The sequence below is a fragment of the Equus caballus genome, chromosome 5 (genome assembly GCF_041296265.1).
Source record: "Equus caballus isolate H_3958 breed thoroughbred chromosome 5, TB-T2T, whole genome shotgun sequence".
NCBI classification, from domain to species: domain Eukaryota; kingdom Metazoa; phylum Chordata; class Mammalia; order Perissodactyla; family Equidae; genus Equus; species Equus caballus.
The window spans coordinates 2,009,311-2,023,280 of record NC_091688.1 but is presented as its reverse complement, the minus strand read 5'-3'; the positions used below and the strand labels follow the sequence as shown (position 1 = coordinate 2,023,280).

The following is a 13,970-nucleotide window of genomic DNA, read 5'->3' as shown; positions in this document are numbered from 1 at the left end:
CCTCTGTGTGGGTGGGGGTGGGTGTGTGAGCACGTGTGCAAGTGCGTGCCCACATGCATGCACAGCGCCATTCTCTTCTGTGCTGGAGTGTTTATCTTCAGACACAAACCAATGGAAACAGCCCGGAAACCCTGCAGCAAACACAGTGCCTGCAGTCTGCACCTTGTGGGGCCGAGCAAACAGCCCTCAGGCTCAGGCTGGGCCTTCCGGTTTCCCGGTCCTGGAGGCACAGCCTTGACACTGCACCAACAGTGCTCCTGCCCTACGCTGGTCCCCTTGGAGGGCACAGGCCCCAAAGTGGGCCTGGCAGAAAAGGGAAGGAGCAGAGGGAGAGGGGTGTGTTTTTGAGAGGCCCCAGCGAAGATTCTGCTACAGAAGTTACAAAGGAGAAGAAAGAAAGGAAAAATGAGCAGTGACCATGGGGCGGCAGGGTGGAGGTTTGTGCGGGAGTCAGGGTTCCGGCCCGGCCCTGCCTCTTGCTAGGCCCGATCAGGGCCCCAACTGAGCCGGTGTCACCCTGCTGCTCAGTGGGCCTGGGTGGTCTCAAAGGCCCCTTTCACGCTGCACATGCGGCATCACTGAGGCCCAGCAGTAGCTGGGCAGGGGGTAGTGCCTGAGCCCAGGCTGCCTGCCTCTGGACAGCTGATGAGTTGGCCTGGTGCAACAAGAGGCTCTTAAGTCAGGGTGGCAAGCTGTGCGGTGCCTCCATCCCGCAGCCAGGCCAGCACTCCCCACCCCAGCCCACCCTGCGCCCAAGCCAGGAGGCCAGGGCTGGTCCTGTGTTCATAACAGTCCTTCCCAAGCTAGAGGGGGGAGAGCAGAACCCACCACCCTCTGGCTGCAGCCTGGGCTAATGTAGGGGAACTCCTCTTGGGTTGCAGAGTGCCAGAGGAGGTTTCCAGAAGGGATCCGAGTCAGTGCTGACGTGGCAGGGGAGGATGAGAGCCAGGGGTACAGAGGGGCCTCAGTGAGGGGCCCAGTCACGGTGAGGTGGTCTCTCTGCTCTGCTCCCACCAAGGCAGCCTTGGCAGGCAGGGTCATCTCGCGTCTATCCCCCGGCTCACAGGAGCCCACCTCATAGCAGGCACAGGGGACTCCCACCAGAGACTGAGGGTCCCAGAGAGGAGCGTGACACGGCCTGCAGTGCTCCCAGCTCTGCTTCATCTGACCTGGGAGGAAAAGAGCTGGTTTCCCATGGAGCCTCAGACGGCCTGAAGGCTGGCCCTGATGTCATTGTGCTAAACCTGCTCAGGCACTGCTCTGCCTGCCTTACAGTCTCGACCACAGGAAGTCACGACTGAAGAACCTTCCGGATGATCGCTCACCACCCTCTTAGTGTGCAGATGAATCCCTGGGGGTCAGTTCTCCCCTCTGCTTGCCTTCCTGAGGGCACACCTCAGCCCCAGCACCTTGCTCAGAATCAGAAGACTCTGCACTGGGAGCTCATATGGACAGGTATGTGTGACTGTCCCCACCCAGCCCTGTCCCATTGGCACTCACATTGATCAGGGCCATGATCCAGAAGGCATAGGACACACGGGTCCCTGCCCCGTCCTGCGGGGGTGGCCCAGGGAGCGACTGGTTAGACCAAGGCCGTGCGTCAGCATGGTGCTGGCCCAGGACCCGGGATGCATGGAATAGGTGGCTGCCGGAGCTGGCGTTGGCTGTGTTATTGGCAGGCAAACAGCTGGCCTCAGACAGGAAGGGGTCCGCGATAAGAGGGCTCAGCAGAGCCCCAAAGCCCACAAAGAAATGGAGAACCTGTGGAGGGAGGAGAAGTGGAGGGTGGGGGATGGCTCAGGCTTTATCCCCCACGCCCTGTGTCCCATCTGGGGCGCCCCCGCCTCGCTCCAGCGTGGGGAGCAACAGGGAGCGGGAGGCGGGAGAGGGGAGGGAGGAAGCTCCTCTCAGCCACCTTCCTAGCCTGGGTAACTTGGTGACAGTGGCCAACCCCTCCTTCACTCTCCCTTCTTTCCCAAACCTTAACCCCTGACGGGCTGTTCCCATGTTAGTATCCACCACCTCACACCCCAAAGGCAAGTGGGCTTTAATAAAGAGAAAGGCTGAACAGGTAAGTGGGAGGAGAAGGAAGGAAGAAGAAATAAGATGACAGCGAGCCCTCCCATCACGCCACTTCCCAGTTCACGAAGAACCTCCTCTCATCAGCATGTGGCCTCCGGTGGCCACCCTGCAGTGCCGGAGGGGTCATCGCCCCATCCGAGAGATGAGGGGACTCAAGTCCAGAGAAATTGAGCGACTGCCCAGGGGTCCCAGGTGGGCATGGCCACACTCAACTGAGACCTTGGTGCTCTTTCTCAGTCACCACCCCGGCCCAAGGAATAGATACTTAGCCCCAGGGAGAGGGCCGAGATGGCGGGGGCTGGGAGAGACAGACAGAGCCCAGGGAGCTCCCCGTGCCCTCCCCCCGCCCGGCCCCACTCCCGCCACGGGCTGACCTGGAGGAAGACGGCCGAGTCCTTCTGGTACATCCTCACCAGCTGCATGTTGGCCACCGTGTCGATGCAGCCCATGGCCAGGCCGGCCAGCGCCATGACGGAGGCCAGCACCTTCACGTCACGACAGAAGGGGATGACGGCAAACACCAGGGAGATGGCCAGAGAGGAGGTGAAGAGGGCCCATAATGACTGGGCCAGGCTGAGGAGCAGAGGGGTGAGGTCAGCGGAGGCGGCTGGCGCCCCTGGAACGCAGAGCCCCCTCTTTGTCCTCCAGTGGCTGAGCGGTCACGGGGAAGCTGAGACATCTCCGCCAGCCTCTGGTAGAAGCGGAAGGCGCTTTGGAAGAAGGCTGTCACTCATTAGCTACGGGCTGTGCGTGAGATGTCTGATATGTCTCGGTCTCCTCGGATAACAACCCCGACCGCACAGGTGGCTGTGAGAACTGAAGACACTCTGTAATGCCGTGCCACGGGCACCTCACAAGGCCCAGCTGCTATTATTTTACCCATAGGCAGGTTCTCATTGTTTTCTTAGACTTTGAATTGTTTACTTACAAACAATGCGCATCCCTCTCAGGGGATATTTCCATGCCTCTCAGGGATGGCGTGAGGGCAAGCTGCTTTGAGCATTGCAACGGAACAGAGTCAAATGCACGAGACTGGAGGTGGGACCTGGGATGGAACCTGGACCCAAAATTCCCCGAGCTGGGCTGCAGTCTGCCCTCCCCACGCAAGAGTGGAAAACGTCTGCAGGCACCAGGCCTGAGCTGCCTGAACCAAAGCGCACAGCCCAGGTATTTGGGTAATTTGGTGACCTCTCCATGGGCAGAGGTCTCGGGCTCTGTGCCTGGCAAGTGTCCAGAAGGAAGGCCCTGTGGCCGTCCCCACAGAGAAGTGTCTGAGTGGTGACCTTCCCCCCACCCTCCAGGAGCCCATAGCAGGCAGCTGAAGGCCTGCCCCACCATGAGTGATGACGGCCCGAGCAAATGGGTGCATGGAGTAGCTGAGGCTCCACCCAGTGAGCAGACGCTGAGACAGGGAGGGGGCCCTGGATCCTCTGGGACCAGTCTGAAAGGCAAACTGGGGCGGGGGTGGGCAGGGCAGGAGACTGGGTAGCAAGAAGGTGCTGGAAGGGAGGTTGTGGAGGAACTTTCTCAGACGATGAAAAGTCGGAAAGCCCCCACACCCTCCATCTGGCTACTGGACCTGGGTGTGGAGGTGCCTATGTGGCAGAAAGGCCTGTCTGAGTTTCCAGCACATTGAAGAAAAGAGGGAGGCCCCTAGGAGCCCCCAGGCTCTGCTACTTTTTTCCAGGAGATTCTTGCCTCTGACCCCCTGGGCTCTCAGCTTTCCATCTTGTCCCATCTTTGATTAAAATCCTTTATAGGAAGGGTTCTGCTGATAGCAACAGCTCGTTATTTTCTCTTTCTGCTTCCCAGGCTGATCTGCCGGGGAGATTACTGCCTGTCCCCAGCTCAGAGCTGTGAGGGGGAGGAGGGACTCACTTTACCCAGCATTGGGAGAGAAACAGGGGGGTGGTATTGTGGGAAGGCCTGTCATGGTCCCTCCCGACCCCCTCGTTCCTCTCGGCATCACTGCTCTGCCGGCCGAGCACGGACAGCCCGGGCTGCCCACTGAGTTCACGTGTTTCTGCTTCCCGCAAGCTGGGAGCCACGCCTCACTGCCCTCCGTGGCCCCGGCAGAGGAGAGGCCCACACTCTCCGGGCTGATAAAAACGGCAGGCTCTCACAGCAGCCCTTTTCCCCTTCTGTTCCTGCACAAAATAGACTAGGCAGTCTCCTGGGTGGCCTGACGTCAAGGATAGCAAAAGCGTCCCGTCTCCCCCTTAAACGTTCCCCCACTGACCCGGTACACGGACCTGACAGTCCCACCACCTCGCTCAGCACTGGGTGGTGAAGCACAGACGCACTAAGTCAAGGGCAAACACTCCTGTGAGAGTTTACATGTTATCGCTGTGGCCCTGGAGAGCTTGACAGTGGCTAACAAGCAGTCCGGTGGCAAAGTCCCGAGGGAACGGGGCCCGGGATCAGCAAACTGAGAGAGAAGCAGCTGCGGGAAAAGAAAACGGTAACTAACACTACCGTGCACACGGGACAAAGAGCATCTGTCTACAGTGTCCAAGACATCTGGTGCACGCGACAATGCCGTGAGGGAGACTTTGCGATGGTGCCTATCTGACCCATGAGTAAACTGAGGCTGAGAAACGCTAAGAAAGTAGCTGACAGAGCCTGACTCAAACCCAGGTCTTCTGACTTGATAGTCCCTATGTCACGCTGCTTCTCCACGGAGGAGTGTGTGTGCAAGTGCGAGTGTGTAAAAAGGCTGCTGCTGGGCCACAGACCCATACAGGCTGGAGAGCGAGGTGGCCAGCAGGGAACACAGGCCACATCCTGCAGACCCCTGGTCTCAGGGAGCAACGGTGAACAGTCGCCGGAACACGAGCCCCAGCGGCCCCTCTGCCAGCATCATGGGAGCTCAAATGCTCCCTCTTATAACTGCTGGCTCCATTGCGGGCTTCCCACGGCATGTGCTGCCGCCCGTCCACTGCGGGACCCCATGCCCAGACGGCGCTTGGCTCTGAGAAGGTGCTCCGGGCAGGGGTGCTAGATGCTGCTGATGAAATGGGAACAGTGCTTGAGGGAGGCTTGTCCCGTCACCCCACATGGGATGGCCAGAGGAAGGCGGCTGCAGACTGTCGAGATCCTGGTGTGGGCATTGGATGGGGGTGACAGAGAGAGAGAGACGGAAGCAAAGAGATGAAGAATAAAGTCGGGCAGGTTGACAGAAAGGTGCTGGGTGAACAGCAGGAGGCTCGGGGTTGGAGAAGGGCTGGTGGCCAGTGGGCTGCCCCGTGCAGGCCTCTCTTCTCTTCTCTCCCATTTGTACCCTCTCCCCTTCTCATTCTTAAGATGCCCGCGGGGGCTTTTCGTTCCCAGGCCCAGTGACAGGCGGGAGAGCCGTCAGGCCGAAAGGAGAGGCTGGACGGAGCCTGGCCCGGGAAGCTCCCTCCCCGCATCGCCTGCCAACGCCTGGGCTGTGATGTGAACTTGCCGCCCTGCCAGCTGGGGCTGGGGAGGGCCGAGCCCGTCCTGGGGCTGGGGTTCCTGGCCATCAGTGGGATGGAGACCTGTTCCCAGTAAACAGTGACAGCTGCACCACAGGAAACCTTGTTTGGAACCCCCCACCCTCAGCAGGCTGTGCCTGGGCATTCCAGAAATCAGCCTGAACAAATTTCTTTAGAATGGTATGTTGTTGCCAAGTAAAAAGGAGTCCCAGATACATCCCAGAGCCAGACTGAAATACACTAATTGGTGCGGTCACTTAATGGTTTGGTCAACAGCCCCTTCCAGGAATGTGAGTAATTGAAAATTATAGAATAATAATGTGGAAACAGCTTTGGCAGCACGGATGTGGTGGGGTTTGTAATCAGGAGACCGGTCCTAGGCCCACCTCTGCCACTTCCCAGCAGTGTGGCTTGGGGCAAGCCACTTACACTCAGCCCCTCTGAGCCTCAGTTTCCTCCTGTAAAGTGAAGACAGTAAGCTCTGCCTCGTGAGGCTGCCTTGAGGGGTGAGTGTGACGTTACAATGCGCACTCACTGGGCTCTTCCCCTGGCACCTGCAGAACGCCCTCCCCGATGCTCACCCCCTCCCTGCTGGCCCCAGGCTCCCCCAAAGATCACTGCCAGGCCCAGAGAAGTGCGCTCAGCAGAAAGGGTCCTGGATTCCCCCAGGCGCTGCCTCTGTGCCTGCTGCAGGGCCCACGGGGCGACCCCGGGTGGCTGGTCCAGGAACTGCTAGCGAGGCAACAAGGACCCAAGAGTCCTCTCCTTCATTTTACAGAGCAGGAGACGGGCCAGAGCGGGGAAGAGCAGAGTACTGCCGAGCCAGCTTTCTGATGCCCAATCCAGGCAAAGGCCATTGGAGTGAACGTCCTTCCCCTGGTCTTGGGTTCAGAGGTTAATTCAGGCCAGTGAGAGGAAGAGCCCCACGCCCTCAAGGCACGCAGAGACCCAGGAACGGTCTAGGCCGTCTAGGGATCCCTTCCTCAGGAAGCCTGAGAATGTCGAGTTACTCATTAATGGCTCCACACGGAAGGTGCGAATGCGGAGGGAGAGCAGGGAGCCAGGTCCTGCCCCAGCCTGGCACAGGCTCTGCTAGAGGGGCCTGCCCGGCCAGTTTGCTGTGTGACCTTGAGCACACGGCCCCTGGCAGCCCCGTGCTCTGCCATACCCAGAGGGCACACGTGATTACCTTGACCTGGCCTTGCGGTGGGCGCTGGCCCTCCTGGGGCTGTGAGAGGAAAGGCTGCTTGGCTCCCAAACAGCGGAAGGGCTTCAGCAGTAAGGTGTCAGCCAGCCCGTCTGACCCTCCACTCCCCAAGGTGGGGAAGAACGCTGGTGAAGCCCAGCCCCAGGCCCCCAGTGTGACTGACCCCAGGGCAGGCACTGACCCCAGGGCAGACACTGCCAGTCTGCTGACACTCTTGCTTCAGGGATCCTCCTGTCCACCCTGGAAGATCTCCTTCTTTGAAGGACCATGGCAGAGGGCCACAGCGCAGAACCGAGGGAGACCAAGGGGCATCCCCAGCCCTTCTCCACCCTAAAGGGGCAGGCAGCCCCGGAGAGCAGTAGGGGCCTAGGACAAGAAACCAGGAGACAAGGTACCCCCTGGCAGCTAGGGCAGGCTGGAGACTGCAGCACAAGCCAGGGAGAAAGGGAAGGGAAATACGGCTGAATAATATTCCATCGTGTGGATATACCACATTTTGTTTGCCCATCCACCCAATGATGGACATTTGGGTTGCTTCCATTTTTTGGCTACGAGGAATAATGCTGCTATGAACATTCATGTGTAAGTTTTTGTGTGGATACATTTTCAGTTCTTTGAGATATGCGCCTAGGAGTGGAATTGCTGCAGGGTCATATGGTAACTCTGTGATGAGAAGGGTTTTTAAACCAATGACCATGCCTGGTGCCAGCCCCCTGGTGGGCTTTCGGCCCAGGTTTGTTGCATGCTGAAAGGTGGAGAGGCTGCAGGAGGGAGAGGCAGAGGCTTTCCAGACAGAAGACTAACCAGGGCCCAGCTCAGAGGAAGGAGCTGGCTTTTGCACTGTGTTCCAGGGATGCAGAGGGCCAGCATCTTGGGAAATCCTGCATGGAAGACTGGGTTTCATGCAAGGGGCAGGAGGGAGTCAGAGCTGAGTTTTGGGCAAGGCAGGACTTGCAGGAATTCAAGAAAAAAATAAAGGTAGAGAAGGAGATAGTGAATAGGGAAAAAAGAGGAAGAAGTCAACAAGTCTTTAATTAAGAGGGTGCAGGCAAGGGAGAGGACAAGGGGAGACTGGGAGAAGGCTGGGGAGCCTCTGGAAGCCATTTATCTACCTGACACCTTTGAGACAAAGGGGTCTACCCAGGGTGGTTAGACAGGTCCCCAAGAAACCAGAAAGAAACCCGAGGCTCTTGTCTAAACACCTCCTCCTCCTTCCTGTTTGACAAAGCACATACCTAGACACCCTGCCAACCAGGTGGCTTCGTGTTCTTCTCTTCTCTGAATGGTTTCCTGCTCACAATAAGCAAGACTTTCCCAAGGAAGGTCTAGTCCAGATTCTTCGGGCTGTAACTGCACCCCTTTCTTTCTAGGCCTGCATGTGGCAGCCTCGTTCAAGATCTCTGTCTATGCTAGAAGCCAGAGAAAGCGAGAGCGAGAGCACGAGCTGGTCCTGCCCTGAGCAGAGGGCTCCTGTCCTCCCCTGCACCCACTCTAACAGCCAAGGCCCTCCACACACAGTCCTTCTAATGCACAACGCCGGCAGCCAGGGCCAAGCAGTAGGCAGGACTTGAGCAGGAACCCTAGAGAAAGAGGCACTGCCTCGACTCTCCGCCCCCACGCGCCGTCCCTGCGCGCTCTCCCCGTCCCCCGCAGCAGCTGGCCCTTGGTCTGTTAAACCAATCCCCTCCAGTCCCAGCCAGCAGTAATCACTTCCACGGAAAAGCACTGGCAGGGGTATTAGCATTTTAACTGAGACGTGGAGAGGAGAGGCCCCGAGCAGCTTTAGAGGCTGGTTTGGGGGAGGCGGGGCGGCCTGTTTGTTCTGTTTGTTGTGGGGGATGGGGGACTGTGATGGGCTGCCCAGCCCTGGCTAGGTGGTGACTCTCATCTGCACACAGGCCACCCCCGTGACATCCCTGCATTGCCACTGAAGTCTGCTTTGCTCTTAGCCAAAGGAAAGGGCTCTTGATGACATCTTGTCTTGGGGGTAAGAGGACTGAGGTTCAGAATTTAAACCTGAAACACTGACAGGCCCGCCCCCCCCCCCCCCCCCCCCACCTCTCAGATCCTAGCTGGACGCTCCAGAGGCCCACAGCTTCCTCCCCAGGAGTAGCAGCTCAGGAATACGCAGCCCGTGAGTATTCATAGGGATCCTCATGCCGTGTGGGTGCCTGGCGAGTATAGTGCATAACTTGTATCCTGCAGAGTTGAAGCTGACTGCTCATAAAGCAAGAGGCATTGCCAAAGTATCTGGTTCTAGCGGCATATGCCTGGATTCAAATCCTGACTAGGCCTCTTAACAGCTATGTGACTTGGGGCAAATTTCTGAACCTCTCTGTGCCTCAGCTTTCTTATGCATAAAATGGAGATAACAGTACTCCTCTACAGGGTTGTTGTAAAGATTAAATGAGTTGATACACGTGAGGTACTAAGAACAGGGCCTGGCACTAAGTGCTCAATATTATTGTTACCATTATCACTTTCTTTTCTGTGAGCTGGTTTCCTGCTAAAAGACCCTTTCCACTGCCTGCCCAGAGCCCCCGAGGAGTGAGTAACCCTGAGAGAAGCACAAAGCAAAGGAGGAAGAGATGGCCCAGCTGGAGGGGATCTCTGCTGCCTTCACAAAACCTGGCACGCCAACCTGCCATTTAGAATTACCCTCATCCCCTTCCTGTTCTTTGCACTACACATGTTCCTAAGAAGTTCCAGGTAAGGGAGCTTCTGCAAGTCACAGCACTTAAAAAAAAAACAAACAGAAAACACCCTGATAGGCTTCTAATTGAACCACTAGGCAGAATCAGAAGGGACCTTGAGCTGCTTCGTAAGATGTCCTGCGTCTCACATGCATCCAGTCCTGTACAAAACCCACAGAAACACCAGCATACACAAGGAGACTTGCTTCTTAAGGGAATTTTTCAGTGTACAAGAGGATTTTGGCCATGGGGATAATCACTCCCTAACGGATGACGTTTTGTCAGTTGGGTGGCTGTGTCTCTGTGACACCTGTACTCCTCTCTCATCTCTGGAAGTGACATGGACAGGAAAACCCACCCTCATGGACACCTCTAGGAGTGAGTCAAAGGGCAAGAGCCCTAGGCCCAGATGGCCCCCTGAGGTTTCCCGGGGATAGCCCAAGCGTTCCCAGGCCATCTGCTTGCTTGCGTCCATGCAATCCAGGAAACCCCCCAGCCAGGAGCTGGGGCTAGGGAAGTCTCTCGCAGCCTATGGCTTGCAAATCTTCTCTGCTCTGCTTTGGGTCTGTTTTCCCAGCTGCACTAGGAAAATGAATATTGCTGGCTTTCCAAAGGACTCCAAGGACGTGGCCCTGTTCAGTTCGAGCAAGAGAATCAGGCTCTGCAATGGTATCCAAAACGGTATCTCTGGGGCATGGCAGGCAAAGTCCAGAGCCCGGCCCTTGGGCAGAGGCCAGGGAGGAGTAACATGGTGGGGAGTGGAGGGGGACCCCTGCACCAAGGATGGAAGCGCCCTTACCAAGCTTTGGGTGAAACACCTGTGCCTGCCCCCATGGCCCTAGCGGGGGAGGTCCTGTATGTCTGCCTCCAGGGACCAATACAGGAACCCTGGCCCCCTCAGGAGCAGGACCACGCAGGACCCTCCAGCCCCGTGGCCACCGGGAAAGGGAAGGGACAGCCTGTGTCGGCTGGGCTGGAGCTGACAATTAAGTGGAGCGCGCCCCAGGGCGCTCGTCAAGCCGCAGCAAGCTCTGGCACCTAGAGTGGCCCCTGAGGCTACACTCCCACTTTCCTGCCCCCACCCCCTTCCAACTCCGCTCCGGCAGCAGGGGCTACGGACACACCTTGGACCTCCCACCTGGGCAGACTCCACCACTCCGCTCCCCAGGGGTGTGGGTGGGGGGAACAGGCGTGAGACACGGTGTACCCCTCACAGGGGTGAGCGAAGGCAAGTAAATAATCCAGAAGTCACCTTGAGTCCCTGGAGAGAGTTTTCCGGGGAGAGCTGGGGTGGGGGAGGAGGCAGCCCTTCGGCTCAGGCGGCGCGGCTGGCGGAGCCGGGAGGGGTGGTCGCCGCTGCCAGGAGGCGGGGGCAGCGCCGAGGGCGGCGGGAAGGGAAGGGAAGGGAAGGGAAGGGAAGGGAAGGGAGGTTGGGGGGTGGGCGCGGAGTGCGGGCGGCAGCGGGGCGCGGGCGCGGGCTGGCACTCACGTCCTCTTGCAGACGCCCCCGAGGGCGCTGCCCAGCAGGAGGCAGAGCTGCTGCGAGAAGAATACCCAGGAGATCTGGGGCAGCGAGCTGTGCGTCTGGCAGCGCAGGTCCAGCAGCGTGGGCCCCAGGAAGGCGATGCACAGGCCGAAGCTGAAGAAGACGCTCCAGTAGGTGAGCGTGGGCTGCAGGTTGCGGCGGAGCAGCCCCGACACGCGCCCGTCGCAGCCCATGGCCCCGCTGGCGGGCTCCCGGCTGCTGGCCCGAGCGCGCGGTGCCCAAGTGCCGCGCCGCCCGCGGAGGGCCGCTCGGGCCCGGGAGGCCGGCGGCCGGCGGGAGGGGCGGGGAGGGGCCGCCCCGCGAGGGCCCCGCCCTCGGGCCCAGGGAGCGGCGGGGCGCCTGTGCGGCCCCGCGGGCTCCGCGTCGGGGCCCGCGCCTTCCGCGTGCGGCGCCGGGCGCAGGCCTCCCCCTCCTTCCCGAACACACAGGCTCCCCTCCTCCGGCAGCGGGAGAGCGCCCAGGAGCCACTCCTCACTCCCACCCCCTCTCCCGCCCAGCTCCCCTCCCACCAGCCTCCTTATGCAGCCCGGAGGGTCGGAGGGGCCTGCGTGCCCATTTTAGAGCTGGGCAACCTGAGAGCTCGAGACGTCCTGTATGGACGCAGAGACTGGAGCTGGGATCTTCCGGCGCCTCGCCTAGGCTGGGGAGAGCTACAAGCCCGCCCCAGACAGCAGCCTGGCCTGGGCTCTGGCGGTGGAGGAAAGCACCAGCTCTCCCCCCTTAACCCTGGGGGCTTCACAGATGGACTCCGAGGGTCTGACAGTGCCCCCATCTTCCCCCGGAACAGAAGGCAAATCTCCTACATACTTTCTTTTTTCTTGGGAGGGTATTCATGGCTTTCATTAGAAGCTCAAAAGGGTAAGCACAGTGCCCTTTAAACGGAAAACCCTAGAAGCTTCCCGTCTTCTTCACCCTAAGCTCCTCCGCGGAGGTCCTGAGAGCCGGTCTTCACCTGCCGCATCTCACCTGCGCAGTGGACAAGTGCGGAAAGGAGGAGGATGTAGATGTCCTGTCCACACTCCTGCTCTCTCCTTCTTCCTAGTTGGGGGAGGGGAGGAGAAGAGAGGGGGCAGGAAGGGAAGGATGGCCACCTGGAGGAATCTCAGAAGGAATTCGGACACAATCTTCTAGGAAAAAAGAGTTATGGGGAAAATTACCTTTTTGCTGGAAAAACAGATGGGAGTGGGGTGGGATGGGAGGGTGTTAGCCTCCAGTCCGGGAGTCCTTGGAGGAGCCTGCAGCTGACACAGGCTGTCCACCCCCCAGGTGGCCAGGGGGCTGGTGGGTCCTGCTCCTGAGGGAGCCAAGATGTGGCTCCTGCACTGGCCCCTGGAGGCAGAGCAGTAAGGCCCTACAGTGTCACCTCTGCCCAGGTGTTCTAGGAGCCGTGACATGACCACTTGCACCAAGGGGACCAGGGCTGAAAGGGCTGAGGAGGTGGGTGGGTGGGTGGGTGCCCCCATGACAACTTGGAATGAGGTGGGGGCAGCCACTTTCTCTTGCAGGCACTGCTCTCGTCTCACAGTGGCACCCAGCATCTGCTCCACCCCCCTAGACTGAGCCCCAGCATCCCTCTGGCTCAGTCAGTTTGTAGGTGATGACAATTGCTTATTCAGTGGTGATAATGGTGGGCCTGCACAGGATTTGTGATTGAATAAAAAGTTATCCTCTGGGGGGAAAAATCAGAGAGTCCTCTCTGCCACTCACAGAATTCCAGAAGCATAAGCGCTCAGAGTTGGAAGGAGTAATCTCCAGCGGAGTTCCCCAGCCTCGCCCCATCGTTACTGATCAAAGCTTGTCAGTCCTGTTCTTGACTGATACCTCTTACTGATGGGGACCTTACTTATTTCCCGAGGGTCCAGTGCCGGTGTATGTCGGCTCTGGTTTGTAGGAAGGGTTTTATGCTGAGCTGGAATGCTCCTGCCTGTGGCTCCCCACTGCCACCCACAGGACAAGGCTCCCTGCACGTTGGTCCTTCCCACACAGAACCCCTCGCCCTGGCGCTTGGCTTCTCCAGCCCAACACCTGAAATTCTTTCATAAGTGCCTTAGAAGGGGCCCCCCATCTACATCATTCTCCTGGTTCAGCTCCTCTGGCCACAGAGGCAGTGAACCTGGTACCGTGAGGCAGCCCGCAGAGCCTGAGGTGTTAGAAGCACTCATTCGGAAGCTTGATCTGGCTGGTGGTTACACAGATACGAATGTGTAAATATTCATTGGGCTGTACATTTATGATTTTTGCCTTTTCATGTATGTAAGTTATACTTCAATAAAATAATAAAAAGTAAAAATGAGTACATAAACAAAAGCAAAGTGAGACACCCCACCATGAAGGCAATACCCAGCCCGCTTGTAGTCAGAGGCCTTCCTCCCTTGCTGGGCTGCAGGGCCCTTGAGCTGAGACAGCGGATAAAGAAACAAGCACCACAGCATGGTACATTTGGCCATGGGTGCTCCGAGAGCCTGGAGGGGCGAGTGGCTACTTTTGGCAGGGAAGGCTTCATGGGAGAAGCGGTGACTCAACTGGGTCTGGAAGGATGAGTGTGTGGAGAGGTTTGGCTTTTTCTCTCTCTTCTCTTTCTCCAGCTCCTCTATTTTCCAGCATCGTCACATTATGCACTCCTCCAGGAATCTCTCCCAGAAAAATTCTATCCAACCCCCAAATTCCAGCAAGCACCTAATCCACTCCTTGCCCCCCACAGGCTTCACAGTGTCAGCTGTTATATTCCACGGACTGTTAGCTTCCTCTTCCTGCCACCCTGCCTCCCCTGCGGCCAGTGAAACTGTGGGTTCTATATTTACCTGTATTTCTGACTCTCCCTGCCCCTCCCAGGTGCCTTGAGGAACGCCTTGCACACAGCAGGTCCTGGAGGAATGGCCGGGGAACTGAATTATTTGTACAACATCTTTACAATTATTTTTGGGTTTTCGTTGACATATCTTATCTTCAAGTGATAACAAGTTCCTCAAGGGCAGAGGCTGTCT

The 13,970-nt window shown here is 58.3% G+C and overlaps 1 protein-coding gene and 2 long non-coding RNA genes across 8 annotated transcripts in view; 2 read left to right on the top strand and 1 right to left on the bottom strand.

The window, feature by feature from the left end:
• MFSD4A (major facilitator superfamily domain containing 4A) overlaps window positions 1-11,343 on the bottom strand; it is a 33,666-nt gene extending 22,323 nt beyond the window's left edge. The window contains exons 1-3 of one of the 4 annotated variants that reach the window (XM_023640410.2): window positions 10,930-11,343; window positions 2,457-2,655; window positions 1,501-1,761 (exon numbers count right to left, since the gene is read on the bottom strand). In XM_023640410.2, coding sequence (XP_023496178.1) covers window positions 1,501-1,761; window positions 2,457-2,655; window positions 10,930-11,159 — 690 coding nt within the window. In that variant the 5' untranslated portion in view covers window positions 11,160-11,343. Of the gene's footprint in view, window positions 1-1,500; window positions 1,762-2,456; window positions 2,656-7,982; window positions 8,303-10,692 lie in introns of those variants that run through there. The other 3 variants (XM_014739419.3, XM_070267601.1, XM_070267600.1) reach the window with 3 other exon arrangements.
• On the top strand, window positions 1,318-10,690 carry LOC111773425 (uncharacterized). 3 transcript variants are annotated; one of them, XR_011438941.1, is made up of 5 exons: window positions 1,318-1,455; window positions 8,813-8,881; window positions 9,283-9,456; window positions 10,018-10,109; window positions 10,342-10,690. It is a non-coding gene; the product is annotated as an uncharacterized lncRNA (long non-coding RNA). The 3 variants fall into 3 exon arrangements; XR_011438943.1 differs by having other exon boundaries at window positions 10,018-10,121; window positions 10,342-10,476; XR_011438942.1 differs by lacking the exon at window positions 10,342-10,690 and having other exon boundaries at window positions 10,018-10,150.
• LOC138924193 (uncharacterized) lies at window positions 10,971-13,288 on the top strand. The gene is made up of 5 exons (XR_011438944.1): window positions 10,971-11,100; window positions 11,484-11,776; window positions 11,905-11,967; window positions 12,492-12,580; window positions 12,696-13,288. It is a non-coding gene; the product is annotated as an uncharacterized lncRNA (long non-coding RNA).
• The last annotated feature ends 682 nt before the right edge of the window (window positions 13,289-13,970 follow it).